The 16,157-nt window shown below is 38.5% G+C and overlaps 1 protein-coding gene across 1 annotated transcript in view; it reads left to right on the top strand.

Annotated features, from left to right (window-relative positions):
- The window catches only part of LOC150084857 (muscle-specific protein 300 kDa-like), a 437,962-nt gene that overhangs the window by 175,502 nt on the left and 246,303 nt on the right, over positions 1-16,157 (top strand). The window contains exon 5 of the mRNA XM_090376370.1: positions 10,005-10,088. Within this exon, the coding sequence (XP_090232496.1) occupies positions 10,005-10,088 (84 nt within the window). The remainder of the gene's footprint in view (positions 1-10,004; positions 10,089-16,157) is intronic.

Genomic DNA, 16,157 nt, shown 5'->3' with positions numbered 1-16,157 from the left:
AACCTCGTATTGTTTGGCATTACAAGAATGCAAAATGGGATGACCTGCGAGACTTCTTTTCTTCTTTTCCTTGGTCGGATTACTGTTTCAAAACTTCTGATGTCAACATTTGCTCAGATCGTGTCAGTGAAATTATTCTTGCAGGAATGGAATCCTTTATCCCACACTCCACTTTAAAATCTCGTCCTTTATCTAAACCTTGGTTTTCCAATAAATGTGCTAAGGCTGTCCAAGAGAAGAACGTTGCATGTAGTAATTGGCTTGTTTCTAATTCTTCAGTTTCATTTTCTGCCTACACCAAAGCTCGCAACAATTGTAAAGCAGTTATTAATCAGTCCAAACTAGAGTTTGAACAGGCTAAGAGTAGAAAACTTGCTTCTTGCCCTAATGGTAGCCGAGCATTCTGGTCTCTGACCCCAATTCACAAAGGAGGATCAAAGGCTGACACAAGTAATTATAGACCTGTGAGCTTAACTTCTGTTCCAGAAAAATTAATGGAGGCACTGGTTAAAGAAGCACTGCAGGATCATTTAGACAAGACTTCAGTTATAGCTCAGACACAGCATGGTTTTGTTAAGGGGAAGTCTTGCCTGACCAATTTGATTGGATACTATGATGCAGTCACAAAAGAACTGGATGCAGGGAATAACTTTGATATTATATACTTGGATCTTAGAAAGGCTTTTGATACTGTTGCACATGGAAGACTGCTGCACAAATTGGAGCAGTGTGACATTGGAGGCAAATTGCTGCTATGGATAAAGGGGTGGTTGAGGGGGAGAAGACAGAGAGTGGTAATCAATGGACACTGCTCATCGTGGACTGATGTTATTAGTGGAGTCCCTCAGGGCTCAGTGTTGGGTCCATTATTGTTTTCTGTATTTATAAATGATATTGATGATGGTATATCGGCTTAATGTCCAAGTTTGCAGACGATACAAAGGTTGGCAGGGTTGTCAAGGACACTACTGACACTATGCTGCTGCAACAGGATCTGGAAAGGTTGAGCAGATGGGCTGAGAGGTGGCAAATGAAGTTTAACATTGACAAATGTAAAGTACTACACATGGGAAACAGCAACCCCAGAGTAACGTATCAACTCTGTGGTACTACACTGACAGTGGTAGAGAATGAAAGGGACTTGGGGGTGGTTGTGCAGTCAGATATGAAGTTCTCTGAGCAGTGCAGACGGGCTGCAAGAGTAGCTCATGGAGTATTGTCAATGATATACAGGAATTTTTCCAGCAGGGATAAGGAGGTGATTATTCCATTGTATAAGGCGATGGTCAGGCCACACCTAGAGTACTGTATACAGGTCTGGAGGCCTCATTTCAAGAAGGATGTAGAGCTGCTGGAACGAGTACAGAGAAGGGCAACAAGATTAGTGACTGGAACAAAGGGGTGCTCTTACGAAGAAAGGCTTAAGTTTTGCAAATTACAGTGTCTGGAGACTAGGCACCAGCGAGGTGATCTGATAGAGGTGTATAAAGCCTTGAATGGTTTAAGCATGCTCAATGCTGATGGGATTCTTCCTCTAGCTCAGAAAAATCACCTGAGAGGGCATAAATTCAAATTGAGGAAAGACAGATGTAGGATAGATGTGCGGAAATTTGCCTTTAGCCAGCGGGTGGTTGGTTGGTGGAACAGACTTCCATCCCTTGTGGTGGAGGTTGATAGCCTAAATAAGTTTAAGGCTCAGCTGGACAGGTATTTTGAACGAACAGAGGGGTGAAGTGGAAGTGGGTTTTTTTTTTTTTTTTTTTTTTTTTTTTTTTTGGCTGATGGTGCACAAGCTTGCTTTCTTGCATCAAATACCTCTACTAATGCTAATGCTCTTGCCAAAGCTATTGGCCGCAACTTTTGCCCATCTCTGCTCCCACCTCTGTCCAAACCAGATGGTTCTGTTGTCACTTCAGCCAAGGATAAAGCTGACCTGCTAGCATCCCATTTTTCTTCGAGCTCATGTATTAATGATCTTGGTAAAACACCTCCCACCATTCCTAACACGCTCCATTCAATGCCTCCTGTGGTCTTCCGTCAAAAGGATATCAGAAGGATTTTGACGAATCTTGATGCTAAGAAAGCTCCAGGTCCCGATGGTATTTCTCCACTTGTTCTCAAAACCTGTGCTCCTGAACTTACTCCTATTCTTTGCTGCCTTTTTTCACTTTCTTATTCCAAAGTTGTTTTTCCTTCTGCTTGGAAATTTGCTCATATCCAGCCAGTTCCTAAAAAGGGTGACAAATCCCTCCCATCCAATTATCGTCCCATTGCAATTACTTCTACTCTTTCTAAAGTAATGGAGAAATCAATTAACCGCCAACTCTTAAACTACCTAGAAACCTTCCGTCTGATCAACGATCGCCAGTGTGGATTCCGTCATGGACTTATTCAATGGAAAGGTTCGGTGAAACACAAGTAGTTGCTCTTGACATCTGAAAGGCTTTTGATCGTGTTTGGCATAAAGGTCTTCCAAACAAGCTTCCATCTTATGGTTTGCCAACTGTTTTTAGTAATTGGTTATCCAGTTTTCTCTCTGATCGCTCACTGCGGGTGATGGTGGATGGCCCTCTGTCTTCTAACTTCTCCACTAATGCTGGTGTCCCCCAAGGTTCAGTTCTTTCCCCCACTCTTTTCCTCTTGTATATCAATGACCTTCTTCCATTGACTGGAAATCCTATCCATAGTTTTGCCGATGATAGCACATTGCATTCAACTTTCCATTTTGAGAAAACTTGTCCAGCTCAATCAGCTTCAAGTTCTCGAAAATCTGCTGCCAATTCCTTAAATGCCAATCTTCAGGTAATTCTCCAGTGGGGCAAAGACAACTTAGTTGATTTCAACCCTTCTAAAACTCAATCTTGTCTTATATCTCGCAAAAAGGATTCTTCTGCTCCTATGCTTATCTTTAGTGACACTCCGATTTCAAGGCAAAATGATATATCTCTTTTGGGGATTACCCTGACTTCTAATCTCTCTTGGCACAAGCATATTACAAATATTGCTTCCTCTGCATCTAAAAAACTTGGTTTTCTCTTTCGCTCTCGCCGTTACTTTTCTCCCAAACAGCTGCTCACTCTGTATAAATCGCAAATCCGCCCTGCCATGGAATATTGTTCCCACATCTGGGGTGGTGCCCCCAAAACCTCTCTCAGGCTTCTTGATTCCATTCAGAAGAGGGCAGTTAGGTTAATTAATGATTCATCTCTAACAGAGTCTCTCCACTCGCTTTCTCATAGACGCACTGTTTCTGCTGCATGCCTCTTCTACAGATACTTCCATGGGCACTGTTCTTCTGAATTGGCTTCTATAATTCCCGCTCTCTCTTTCAAAACAGTCCGAACACGTGCCGCCACCAGCCAACATCCATTTATTGTCCAACTTCAAACCCACAGAACCAACTTTTCATCTTCCTCATTTATTCATTCAACTGCCGTTTGCTGCATGCTGCATTCTGCTGCATGCCTCTTCTACAGATACTTCCATGGGCACTGTTCTTCTGAATTGGCTTCTATAATTCCCGCTCTCTCTTTCAAAACAGTCCGAACACGTGCCGCCACCAGCCAACATCCATTTATTGTCCAACTTCAAACCCACAGAACCAACTTTTCATCTTCCTCATTTATTCATTCAACTGCCGTTTTCTGGAACAACCTTCCTTCATACGTATTTCCTGAAAATTACAATCTACAGAAGTTCAAGTCCAATATCAACAAATATCTTCTTTCGTCTTCTCAACCTCCAACCCAAGCATGGTACTAAGTACTATAGGTTATAATACCTCTCGTGTTTGGGGTTCTCATAAAAAAAAAAAAATTAGAAATGTAGTTTCCCTCTTTATGTTTATCATTTTTCATAGAATTTATTAATTTTAAATATTAATAGTAGTAGTAGTAGTAGTAGTAGTAGTGGCATGTGTTGCAAGAAAGCAAGTGTATGAGCTTATGCAGCATCAGCCAAAAAAAAAAAAAAAAATCACACCATTCCCTCCAAATGCCTGTCCAGTTCCTCCTTAAATTTATTCAACCTAACAACTTCCATAACGACAGATGGAAGTTTGTTCCAGCAATTAACCACCCGCTGGCTAAAGGCAAATTTCCGCCCATCTATTCTACATCTGTCCTTTCTTAATTTGAATTTATGCCCCCTTAGGTTTGTAATCTAAACAAGTGGAAGGATCCCATCAGAATTCAGCGTGCTCAACCCATTCAAGGCCTTAGTTCAATGAGATCACCGTGCCTAGTCTCCAGCCACTGCAATTTGCAGAACTTAAGCCTCTCTTGATAAGAGGATCCTTTCATTCCCCTCACCAATCTTGTTGCCCTTCTCTGTACACGCTCAAGCAAATCTACATCCTTCTTAAAATGAGGCCTCCAGACCTGTACGCAGTACTCAAGGCGTGGCCTGACCATTGCCTTATACAGAGGGACAATCACCTCCGTTTCCCTGCTAGCAAAATTCCTATATATCATTGACAAAAACCCCGTGAGCTGCCCTGGCAGCCTGTCTGCATTGCTCAGAAAACTTCATATCTGACTGCACAATTACTCCCAGGTCTTTTTCATTTTCTACCACCTTAAGTGTAGTACCACACAGTTGGTAGGTTTCTCCGGGGTTACTTCTACCCATATGCAGTACTTTGCATTTGTCAACGTTAAACTTCAGTTGCCACTTCTTATCCCATCTGCCCAAATTATCTAGATCCTGTTGCAGTAGCACACTGCCATTACTGTCATTAACAACCCTGCCAACCTTTGTGTCATCTGCAAACTTTGACATTAAGCCTGATATACCTTCATCAATATCATTGATAAATATACAAAACAACAGTGGACCCAACACTGAACCCTGTGGGACTCCACTAATAACATTAGTCCACGAAGAGCAGCACCCATTGATTACCACCCTCTGTCTTCTCCCACTTAACCATCCTTTTATCCATTGTAGCAACTTACCCTTAATACCATTCTGCTCCAATTTGTACAATAGTCTTCCATGCGCAACAGTGTCAAAAGCTTTCCTGAAATCCAAATATATGATATCAAAATTATTTTTTGCATCCAGTTCCTTTGTAACCACATCATGATATCCTATCAAATTTGTCAGACAAGACTTTCCCTTAACAAACCCATGCTGTGTCTGAATTATTGCTGCAGTCTTGTCTAGATAATCCTGCAATGCTTATTAAATATCCCTTAATATTTACTGTAAAAATCAAATATCAGTATTAATAATATTGGGTAATCTAATAATAATAAATAATTTATTACTATTAAATAATTACTGAAGGAGAAAGTGCTATCCACTCAGATTTTTAAGGATGTGAATATAAATCATACAGAGTTACGGGTATATTGGCACTTGCCTGATGCTTAGCAGTGCTGTATCTAAAAAGAACTAGTATTACAGAATATTGAGAAAAGTATAAAGATTATACAAGTATAGAATATTAATACATATTATGATTAGAGTTGCTATTTGGGTTAAACTTGGGTTAGAGTTGGGTTAGAGTTGCTATTTGGGTTAAAGCATACCTTGTGTATGTTTTGGCTTTGCCCTGATCATAGAATGCTAGCCAAAAATAACATTTGCATTCCATTTTCAGGAAAATATGATATTATTGCATGTTATTATATATTATTTTTTAGAATGTATGGAACTAGTAATTATAATAACATTTAATAATTTTTTTTTTGTACAGAGTTATCAAAAAATGTGTATTTTATGTGAAATTGGTTTAAACTCACTTTAGAGAGATTCTTAGTTAATCTTTTAAATAGAATGAAGTAAAAGTTTTGAAATAAAAAATCATTAATTGTTGTTGTTGGTTTAAATCAGCCATAATAATTGTTCAGGCTAATTTCAGTTTAGCAATGAGGGAGAGGAATACACTGTGTTCCACATCATAACATTAGCCACCAAACACTAATATACTTCGGTCATAATGTATGTTAGCATTCAGCAACATGTGCAAGCCTGGCACTAGGGGTGCTTAAGCAAAGCACTTGCCACGGGTGCTGCTAGATGTGCTACTGCATATATATGCATGCTAAGATACGATATGAATTAGGTGCCATTACACGGTTTTGGCTCAGGCGCCACAAATGCTAGTGCCAGCACTGAACATGTGCATGCTCACTTCTCATTTACAGTGTTTTTCATGATTTGATTTGCATAACCTTTGTTATGCAAATTTTCCAAAATAAGTTTTCCAGAATAAGTTGGAAAACATTATCTCATTTTATAGTGATTTGACAAATTTGTAACATGCTGTTTGCTATGTTTATTACACCCATGTTGAAGTATGCCTCCATGACATGATATCCCTACCCTATCAGGATGAACTTATGCTTAAAGTTGGCTAAAATAGACATTTGGAGTGACTGGATGGGTGAAATGGGAATGGTTTTGATTTTTTTTTTTTTTGGCTGTGCCATATAAGCTTGCTTTCTTGCATCATATGCCTCTTACTAAAGCTAATGATGTTTTAATGCTTTAATAGGACAGTAATGGAGAATTATTTGCTGCAAGAATATTTGCAGCAAATAATTCTGCAAAACTGCTAGCTTGGGGAGATACATGGACTATATATCGCGATACATTAACAGTAGCTGCTGGCAGAGGTGAAAGTGATTCTTGCACTGCTTCTATTGGAATGAGCAGCAGCCTGGAAAACAAGGTGCAGGGGAATTCAGAGACTGCTGGGAGTCATTGTAGTACAAGGAAACACATGGATTGTGTTAGGGTAGCTAAGAATAGGAACAGGGGCATGTATACTTGCATGTACACCAATACTAGGAGATTGGTAAACAAATTTGATGAATTTGAGGTGTTGGTCAAAACATCAAAGGCAGATATTGTTGGGATATCAGAGACATGGTGTCACACAGATATATGGAATGCAGAACTGGAATTTGGGGAGTACAACGTCTACAGAAAGGATAGGAAGGGAGGAGGGGTTATGCTATTAGTTAAGAAACACATAAAATCCAAGGAAGTGAAGCCAGTCGACATCGCTGGACAGTGCAGTGTCGAGTCAGTTTGGTGTGACATAAGCATTGGGAGATCAAAATTGAGAGTAGGAGTGTGCTATAGGCCTAATGACTCTGATGAGTATAATAAGAAACTGTACAGGGAAATAGAGTGGGCCAGTAAATCAGAGAGTCTTATAATGGGGGATTTTAATTTCCCAGATATTGACTGGAACTTGTGGGTTGGTCACTCACACACTAGCAAGGCTTTTGTGGATTTATTGGATGGTTGTTTTCTACATCAGCATGTTCGGGAGGCAACTAGAGGGAGTAATACTCTTGATCTGATTATCAGTAGTGATTCTTCATGCATTAAGAATCTGCAGATAAAGGAACCACAAGGTGGTAGTGATCACAGTGTGCTGAAGTGGGATTTACTCAAAGAGGTAACTACCATCAGGGGCAAAGGGAAGGGTTTTTCCTTTCATAAAGGCGAATACGGTGGTCTGAGACAGTATTTAAATTCTATACGGTGGGACCAGCTGATGATGTTACCAACAGCAAATTCAAAATGGGAAGCATTCAAAGAATTAATCTTAGAAGATACTAGGCTTTACATACCAACTAAGAAATATTGTTCAAGGTTTAGGCCTAAACGGATGTCAAAAGAACTAATGAGACATGTGGCAGAGAAGAAAAATGCATGGGATACATATAAATTAATGGGTAACATGGAAGTCTACAATAGATATAAGCTGGTCTGTAACGTAGTCACAAAGGAGATTATGAGAAATCCTTGGCAAAGGATGTAAAGAAAAACAGCAAAGTGTTCTTTACATATGTAAACTCTAGAAGGTAGGGGATGAATCAGATTGGTCCACTGGATATCGGTGGTTCAACTGTTGATGATCCTGCTCAGGCGGCTAACAAAGTAAATGAATATTTTGCATCTACATTCACACATGAGGAGTTATTCAGGGAGGGGAATGCCAAAGGTGAACTAAACTCTGGCAGTGAGCTAGATGATTTTATAATAACTGAGAGGAAAGTGGAGGAGAAATTGGTAAAGATAAACATAAGAAAGGCTCCTGTGGTGGATGGGATCTATCCAGTTATATTAAAGGAGACAGCAAAGGAAGTAAGCAAACCCTTAGCCATAATCATGAGAGCTTCCTTGGATTCAGGGGAGGTACCCATGGACTGCAGATGTCCAAATGTGACCACAGTTCACAAAGGAGGATCAAAGGGCGACACAAGTAATTATAGACCTGTTAGTTTAACTTTTGTTCTAGGGAAATTAATGGAGGCGCTGGTTAAAGAAGCACTGCAGGATCATCGTGACAAAACTTCGGTTATAGCTTGGACACAACATGGGTTTGTTACGGGGAAGTCTTGCCTGACCAATTTGATTGGATACTATGATGCAGTCACAAAAGAACTGGATTCAGGGAATAACTTTGATATCATATATTTGGATCTTAGAAAGGCTCTTGATACTGTTGCACATGAAAGACTGCTGCACAAATTGGAGCAGTGTTGCATTGGAGGCAAATTGCTGCTATGGATAAAGGAATGGTTTAGTGGGAGAAGACACAGAGTGGTAATCAATGGACACTGCTCTTCGTGGACTAATGTTATTAGTGGAGTCCCTCAGGGTTCAGTGTTGGATCCATTGTTGTTTTCTGTATTTATTTATGATATTTATTGTGGTATATCAGGCTTAATATCCAAGTTTGCAGATGACGAAGGTTGGCAGGGTTGTTAATGACACTACTGACAGTACGCTCTAGAACTTGAACAATAACCCCAGAGTAATGTATCAACTCTGTGGTACTACACTGACAGTGGTAGAGAATGAAAAGGACCTGGGGGTAATTGTGCAGGCAGATATGAAGTTTTCTGAGTAGTGAAGATGGTCTGCAAGAGTAGTTCATGGTGTCTTGTCAATGATATACAGTAATTTTTCTAGCAGGGATAAGGAGGTGATAATCCCCTTGTATAAGGCAATGGTCAGGCCACACCTTGAATACTGTATACAGGTCTGGAGGCCTCATTTTAAGAAGGATGTAGAGCTGTTGGAACGAGTACAGAGAAGGGCAACAATATTACAAAAAAGAACAAAGGGTTGCTCTTACGAAGAAGGGCTTAAATTTTTCAAATTACAGTGTCTGGAGACTAGGCACCGGCGAGGTGATCTCTTAGAATTGTATGTATAAAGTCTTGAATGGTTTGAGCATGCTCAATGCTGATGGGATTCATCCTCTTGCTCAGAATAATCACCTGTGAGGGCATAAATTCAAATTGGAGAAAGACTGTTGTAGGATAGATGTGCAGAAGTTAGCCTTTAGCCAGCGGGTAGTTGATTGGTGGAAGAGGCTTCCAACTTCTGTTGTGGAAGTTGATAGCCTAAATAAATTTAAGGCTGAGCTGGACAGGTGTTTGGAATGAACAGAGGGGTGAAATCGGAGCGTTTTTTTTTTTTTTTTTTGGCTGATGCTGCATAAGCTTGCTTTCTTTGATCGTATGCCTCTATTAATGCTAATAGGTTTTCTCAATTGTTGCACTAATTCATACAAATTTTCATAATTTCTACATTTATCCATTCACTGTTGTTTAAGTTTGAACTGACTTTGTATGTGGTTCTTGAAAATTAACATCTAGAGAAATTTAAATCCAACATAACAACTATCTCTTGTCTTCTTAACTTGGAAGCCCCACACAGGACTAGGTGCCATATGTTCCATACCTTTTGTATATGAGGTTATCAAAAAAAGAAAAAAATCCAGAATTGTATATATCATTTGTTCTTTTTCCGCTTTATGTAAGTGATTCTTAACTAAGATGAAAATTGTAATTAATCTGTAATTATTAAACTTTTAAGAAACAGTAAGCATGGTAGATCAATTTAATTTTAATTTACTTTTTTATTTAAACATGGTATGCTTTTCTTAATTAATTTGGTACCAATAAATGAATGTTTTTTTGTATATTGGCTATGAATTTTTTTAATATAAAATATTTCTATTTACTTAGCTTGGTGAGAAAGGTAGAAAGCTGAGAAGGCCACATTTTCTTAGTAATGTCAATACTGTATTAAGGTTTTTGGAACGAAGAAGGGTAAGCAAAATTATATCTTGTAAATACTTTCTTATATTTTTAATATGAATTCAAATTTTATCACAATTCATCATATGTGGTAAGGTTTTTTCCTGCATAATACATTAGATAATATTTTACCCCGGGGGCTCACATCTGGTGAGTATGGGCTTGGCAAACCTAGGGTCCTGAGCTGGATATCATCATTCTTCTCTTTCTTGGTGATGCCTTTCTACTTCTCTCTCTCTCTCTCTCTCTCTCACACACACACACACACACACACACACACACACACACACACACACACACACACACACACACACACACACAGGGGGTAACTCGGGAATTTTTTTTTTTTTTTTTTTTTTTTTTTTTTGGCTGGTGCAGCATAAGCCTCAGGCTTCCTTGTACCATATGGCTAATAATAATAATAATAATAATAATAATAATAATAATTCTCAATCAGTGATTATTAGCAAAAACGCTGTAAGAAAAAAAGCAATTTTTTCCCCCCCACTGAAGATATTAGAAACATATTTGCTTCCATTTAACATATTCTTTCAAGGTTGTGTCATAGTGAAGATTCAGATTTTTGCTGTTATTACTTTGTATAAATGGCACAATATGGCCACAGATGCCGATGCACCTAATAAATCCCCAAACAAATAAACTTTGTAAAAAATGCTATATTTGGTTAATAATGGTTGAATGATATTGCCTTCTTTTAATTAATGATGGCTAAATGATATTGCTTTCTGTTAATGATGGCTTTTAATATTCATCTGCTTTATTTTTCATATTTGATTTAAATTAGCCAGTTAGTCTGAGAATTGGCAATTGAGGTTTAATGTTGAAAAATGCAAGGTACTGCTTATGGGAAGCAGTAATCCCAGAAAAACATACCAGTTGGGTGGTACCACGCTCAAGATGGTAAAAAAGGAAAAGATCTTGTAAAAGTTAATTGTACAATCTGATATGAAGTTCTCTGAGCAGTGCAGACAATCTGCTAGGACAGCTCATGGGGTTCTGTTAATAATATACATGAACTTTTCAGCAGGGACAAGAAGGTGATTGTCCCATTGTATAAGGCAATGGTTAGGCTGTATCTTGAGTACTGAGTACTATGCTATGTGTTAGGTTCAGTAAAATTAGCTCTAGGATTTGCATTTTAATTTTGTGATTCCAAGCTATACCCCAAGTTGTAGTTATGTGTGTCATCACCACCATGAATATTAGGTGAGTTGATGGACACCTTTTTTGTAGCTGACAGTTGAGGGGTTGTGGAAATATAACATTATTTCTAAAGCTGGTTTTAGTGCAGTGGAAATTGCCATAATGGCTGACATTGATTAACTCTTGCTCTAACTGTCAGCTAATTCTTATTTTCTGGAAACATTTGTCCTGCCCAAGTTTTGAGTTGGGCAATTATTTTATTGTGAATTTTGGACTCCTAGAACACTTCTGGTGGATAGGGACTTCTTTTCTATGTGGTTCCACCTATTGTTGCCCTGGAATTTATTTTTTAACCTTTTGGCTCTAGCACAGCCTACTGCTTAAGAAAAAGAGCCTCCTGCATGGTATTGGTTGAAGACTGCAAATATAGTGTAGTTTAAATTATTGGTGGCACAAGTGTGTTTATTGTGTGTATATATATGATGTATTCTGTTTTTAGGTTGGAAAATGTGGGGGAACTTGCTGACGGAAGTCGCCCTCTTGTTTTGTTGTAATGGATTATATATATTTTGCTGCAAAATATTATATGTGTGTGTAAAAATCCTAACTATTGGTGTTAAAATTTTATGTATGTGTATATATAGCTCTATAGGGCTTGGTAAGGGCCCTAGGATTCATTTATTATTATTATTATTATTAGCCACATGGTACAAGGAAGCCTGAGGCTTATGCTGCACCAGCCAAAAAAAAAATTCCTGAGTTACCCGTGTGTGTGTGTGTGTGTGTGTGTGTGTGTGTGTGTGTGTGTGTGTGTGTGTGTGTGAGAGAGAGAGAGAGAGAGAGTAGAAAGGCATCACCAAGAAAGAGAAGAATGATGATATCCAGCTCAGGACCCTGGGTTTGCCAAGCCCATACTCACCAGATGTGAGCCTCCAGGGTGGATCAATAATTTTTGATTTTCAAGAAGAAAATCAAAAATTTAGGTTGTTGCATTCAATTCCCATTCAAAATCCATTTTGGGCTTCTTTGGGCTAACTTTTAGACTCTACTCAAGTGGTGATATCTCTGTTATTATTGGTCTGATAGACATCATACTTGGTGAACATCAACATCTGGCAATTACTTAATTTTAAGAATTTTTCTGCCATCCCCTGGTGACTCTTAATGGATACGGTATCTCAATCTTTAATTAGTTTTATATATGTTTTCTTGGTCACTGGGTGTAACTGCTTAGATATGGCTTGTGGAACTGTTATGTGCCTACTACTTTAAAGTTTTTTTATCTAGGAACTGAGTGAGGGAAAACTGTTGCTTGTGGTGATTAGTGATTCAAACTGTGGATTTGGTTATCACCAAGGTGTTGTTGGGTGTTTTAAATTGTTACTTTTGTGAATAGCGAGGTGAACTGTGTAATTGGATTGTTATCCAAGTGTTGGGTCTGATGTTTTTGAGATGTTGATCCTGGTTGAAGCTACTGTTTTTCATCCAGGTTGTAAATAGAGTAGTTATTATTGTCTATACTTTAGTTTACATTTGTCTGTACTGTAGTTTTGATTTAAATTGTAATAACATATCAGATGAAAGTTCTTCTACTATTATACCCGGTGACCTCACTCTGGCCCCAGAAATTATAGATATTTGTGTAAAGGAACCTCTGGTGGTACTGGAGGAAATGTTGGAGGAACAGTTTCCTCCTTCAGGATGAGCCACAATTTGTAAATAGCTCTCATGATTCAGAGCAGTCTGGTAGTGCTGTGGTTCTAGATTACATCTATGCAATTAAGTTAAATATGTTAGATACTCTTAGGACAGGAGCAAAGGTAACTCCTCTAATGGTTGTCGAGTTGTCAAAAGCTTGGAACAGCATGGAGCGGTTGGTTATTGTTCTCACTATAGATAATGAAAAACTTAGAACTAAGTTAGATGCTGTAGAAAAAGAGAGGATTGAGAATAGCAATGTGCCTGCAAAGTCTCAGGCACCTACTTATGCAAGTACAGTTGCCTCAAATGTAGGTGCACAAGCAGAGTGACATAGGTATTAAAGGTAATTTGCCTAAACATATTATTATTGTTAAAACTGACCAAAATAACTCATGTAAAACAAGTGAGGTGGTTAAATCAGAGGTGTCAAAGAGTTTTAAGCCAGAAATGAAATAACTTAAAATTAAGTCAATAAGGAAAATATGTGATAAAGATATTTTGATTGAAACAGTTACGCAGAATGACCTAGAAAAACTTAAATCTTGTAGTAAATTCAAAAAGAATTTATCGGTGGGTTTGCATAAGAAACTTAATCCCACATTAATAGTCTGTGATAGCGTTTCCCAACCCCAGGGGCTCACATCTGGTGAGTATGGGCTTGGCACACCCAGGGTCCTGAGCTGGATGTCATCATTCTTCTCTTTCTTCGTGATTCGCTTCTACTTTTGACACTCTTTCTCTCTCTCTCTTAGGGTAACCCGTGGGATTTTTTTCTCGACCAGTTCCAAGGGCCTGCAAAACATAGGTCGACCATATATATGCACATGCACATATATATCTGTATATGCATATGTTATATATAGGGGTTCACAAACTTTTTTTGATTTTTGAAGGGGTCCGTAAACTGTTTTTGATTTTTGAAAGGGTCCGTAAATCTCAGTAGTTTGGGAACCACTGGTCCATGATATTCATAAAGATGTAAGTGAGGCTAAGGTAAAGAAAGCCTGCACAAGAACGACGAGAAACGTCGGATAACTTACGCGGAAAATTAGTTTCCCGACACCGGACTCTAGCACTGCTCGCTTGGTAAACAGACAGTAGGTGTTATCGGTCTGGAGCAGAAATTGAGAAGGATATATTGATTGACAGGTAGGCGTGGCAAACGATGAAATGATTGGCGATGGGTGTGACAGACAAGAAGCTACTGTGTAGTCATTGGTTGGCATTATGATGTGTATTTATCAGTAAAGAACAGTGCATAATAGTTTTGTAATGAACAGTGAGCAGGTAATAGTAGCGATGAATCTTTTAAGGTGCTAATTGACATTATGATCCATGTGTATCTGCACGAGTGTCTTTAAAAATAAAAGTACAGTAATAAAAAATTAATATTTTGTTAATAAATTTATGTGCTAGTCCACCCATGATTCTAAAGAAAAAAGGTTAGGTTACTCCCTCCATTTTGGGAGGGGTTCAAGCTCCCATGGGATTCAAGTGGAGGTAACCTGACCTTTTTTTACCATTAGGGCATATTATTGAACGAGAAACTAAAAATACAGTCATAAAAAAAATTTATTCTTTTATGAATGTATTTCTAAATATGACTGATTCTAAAGAAAAACGGTTAGGTTACCGCCTCCACTTCGGGAAGGGTTCAAGCTCCCATGGGATTCAAGTTGAGGTAACTTGACCTTTTTTCACCATTACGAAATACTGTAATGGTGAAAAAAGGTTAGGGCATGTGCGATTAGGACAAGTTACCATTAGTGCTGCTAAAGTGATACTAAACTGATGTTATCACGTATTGTGTTCGCGCACCAATCAGCACATCATTTGCCACACCTACCTGTCAATCAATATATCATTCTCGACTTTGCTCCAGACCGATAACACCTACTGTCTGTTTACCGAGTGAACAGTGCTAGAGTGCTGTATAGGCAAACTAATTTTCTGCGTAAGTTATCCGACGTTTCTCGTCGTTCTCGTGCAGGCTTTCTTTACCTTTGCCATAAGTGATTCAGATGTTTTGGAGAATATACTGTATATAATAAAATTTTTGGCAGAGTATGGTATTTTGGAGTAAGAATTTAAGAGTTTGGTCAAAATTCGGTTTAAGATTAAATCACAAAATAAAAATAACATGCATTGGATTTTGGAGACCCCAAACCAAATCAGAAAGATTTTTATGGGACTTGGGGTTGGTCCGTCCACAGTGTTAAGGATTTGTTAATAGTAGTCTCGCTGTTTTAAGTGTTTGAATTATGGACACTCATCCAAAAACTGTCATCAATCAGAGAACACTTGTGGACACTGTGGTGACCTCGGCCACCAGTTTGATGATTGCCCTAAAAAGGATTCCCTGTTATATGTTCAGATTGCAGGTCCAGAAAGAAAAAATCAGATTATTCCTATAGGGATGTTAAATGCCCTGAATTTATGAGAGCCCAAGAAGCTACTAAAGTTTGGACTGACTACTCATAATTCTATTAGGGCAAGAATTAAAACCCTGCAGCTGAATTTCCTACTTGCTATTTCAGTTATGGGGGATATTTCTAAAATAATTGCACAACATAACATTAATGTTTTGGGTTTACAAGAATTATACTCCTTTAGGGGTGTTGTGGAGGGGCTTCTGTTTGGATGTAGAGTTGTTTCTTCTTTTGCTGAGACAGTAGGTGTTGGAGGTAACACTATTACTAGGGTTTGGGCTGCCTTGGTGGTAGCTGATCCTCAAATTATGGGTACAAGAATCTTTGGTTTTTGCACAACTCATGCTATCTGTGCCTGTTTAGAGGGTGCTTTTGGAAAACTTTATTTTGTCTCAATTTATGCTCAATGCAGTCAGTCCAGTCAAAGTATTGAGCTGTTCCTCAATTACATAGAAAATGTGCTGTTTAGATTGGCTGGTTATCCAATTGTTTTTATGATGGATGCAAATGCTAAGTCTCCTTTTTGGAATAGTCCTGTTCTGGACCCCCAAGGGTGAACTACTTGAAGACTTAATTCGGTCAAAGAATCTTACTTTGTGGAATATTCCAGGTCATCCACCTTCCTTTGTCTCGGCACAGGGTCAATCTTTTATTGATATCACCTTTTCAAATTTGACTTTTGGGAGCTGTATCTCTAATTGGTTGGTGCATACCTCATGGTGCTCTAGTGATCACTTTTGATATTGACTCTACGTCTAACCCACATATCATTGGATGTTCTTTTGAC

Source organism: Mastigoproctus giganteus, chromosome 6 (genome assembly GCF_048544385.1).
Source record: "Mastigoproctus giganteus isolate SK-2022 chromosome 6, ASM4854438v1, whole genome shotgun sequence".
NCBI classification, from domain to species: domain Eukaryota; kingdom Metazoa; phylum Arthropoda; class Arachnida; order Uropygi; family Thelyphonidae; genus Mastigoproctus; species Mastigoproctus giganteus.
This window is presented reverse-complemented; position numbering and strand designations above follow the sequence as displayed.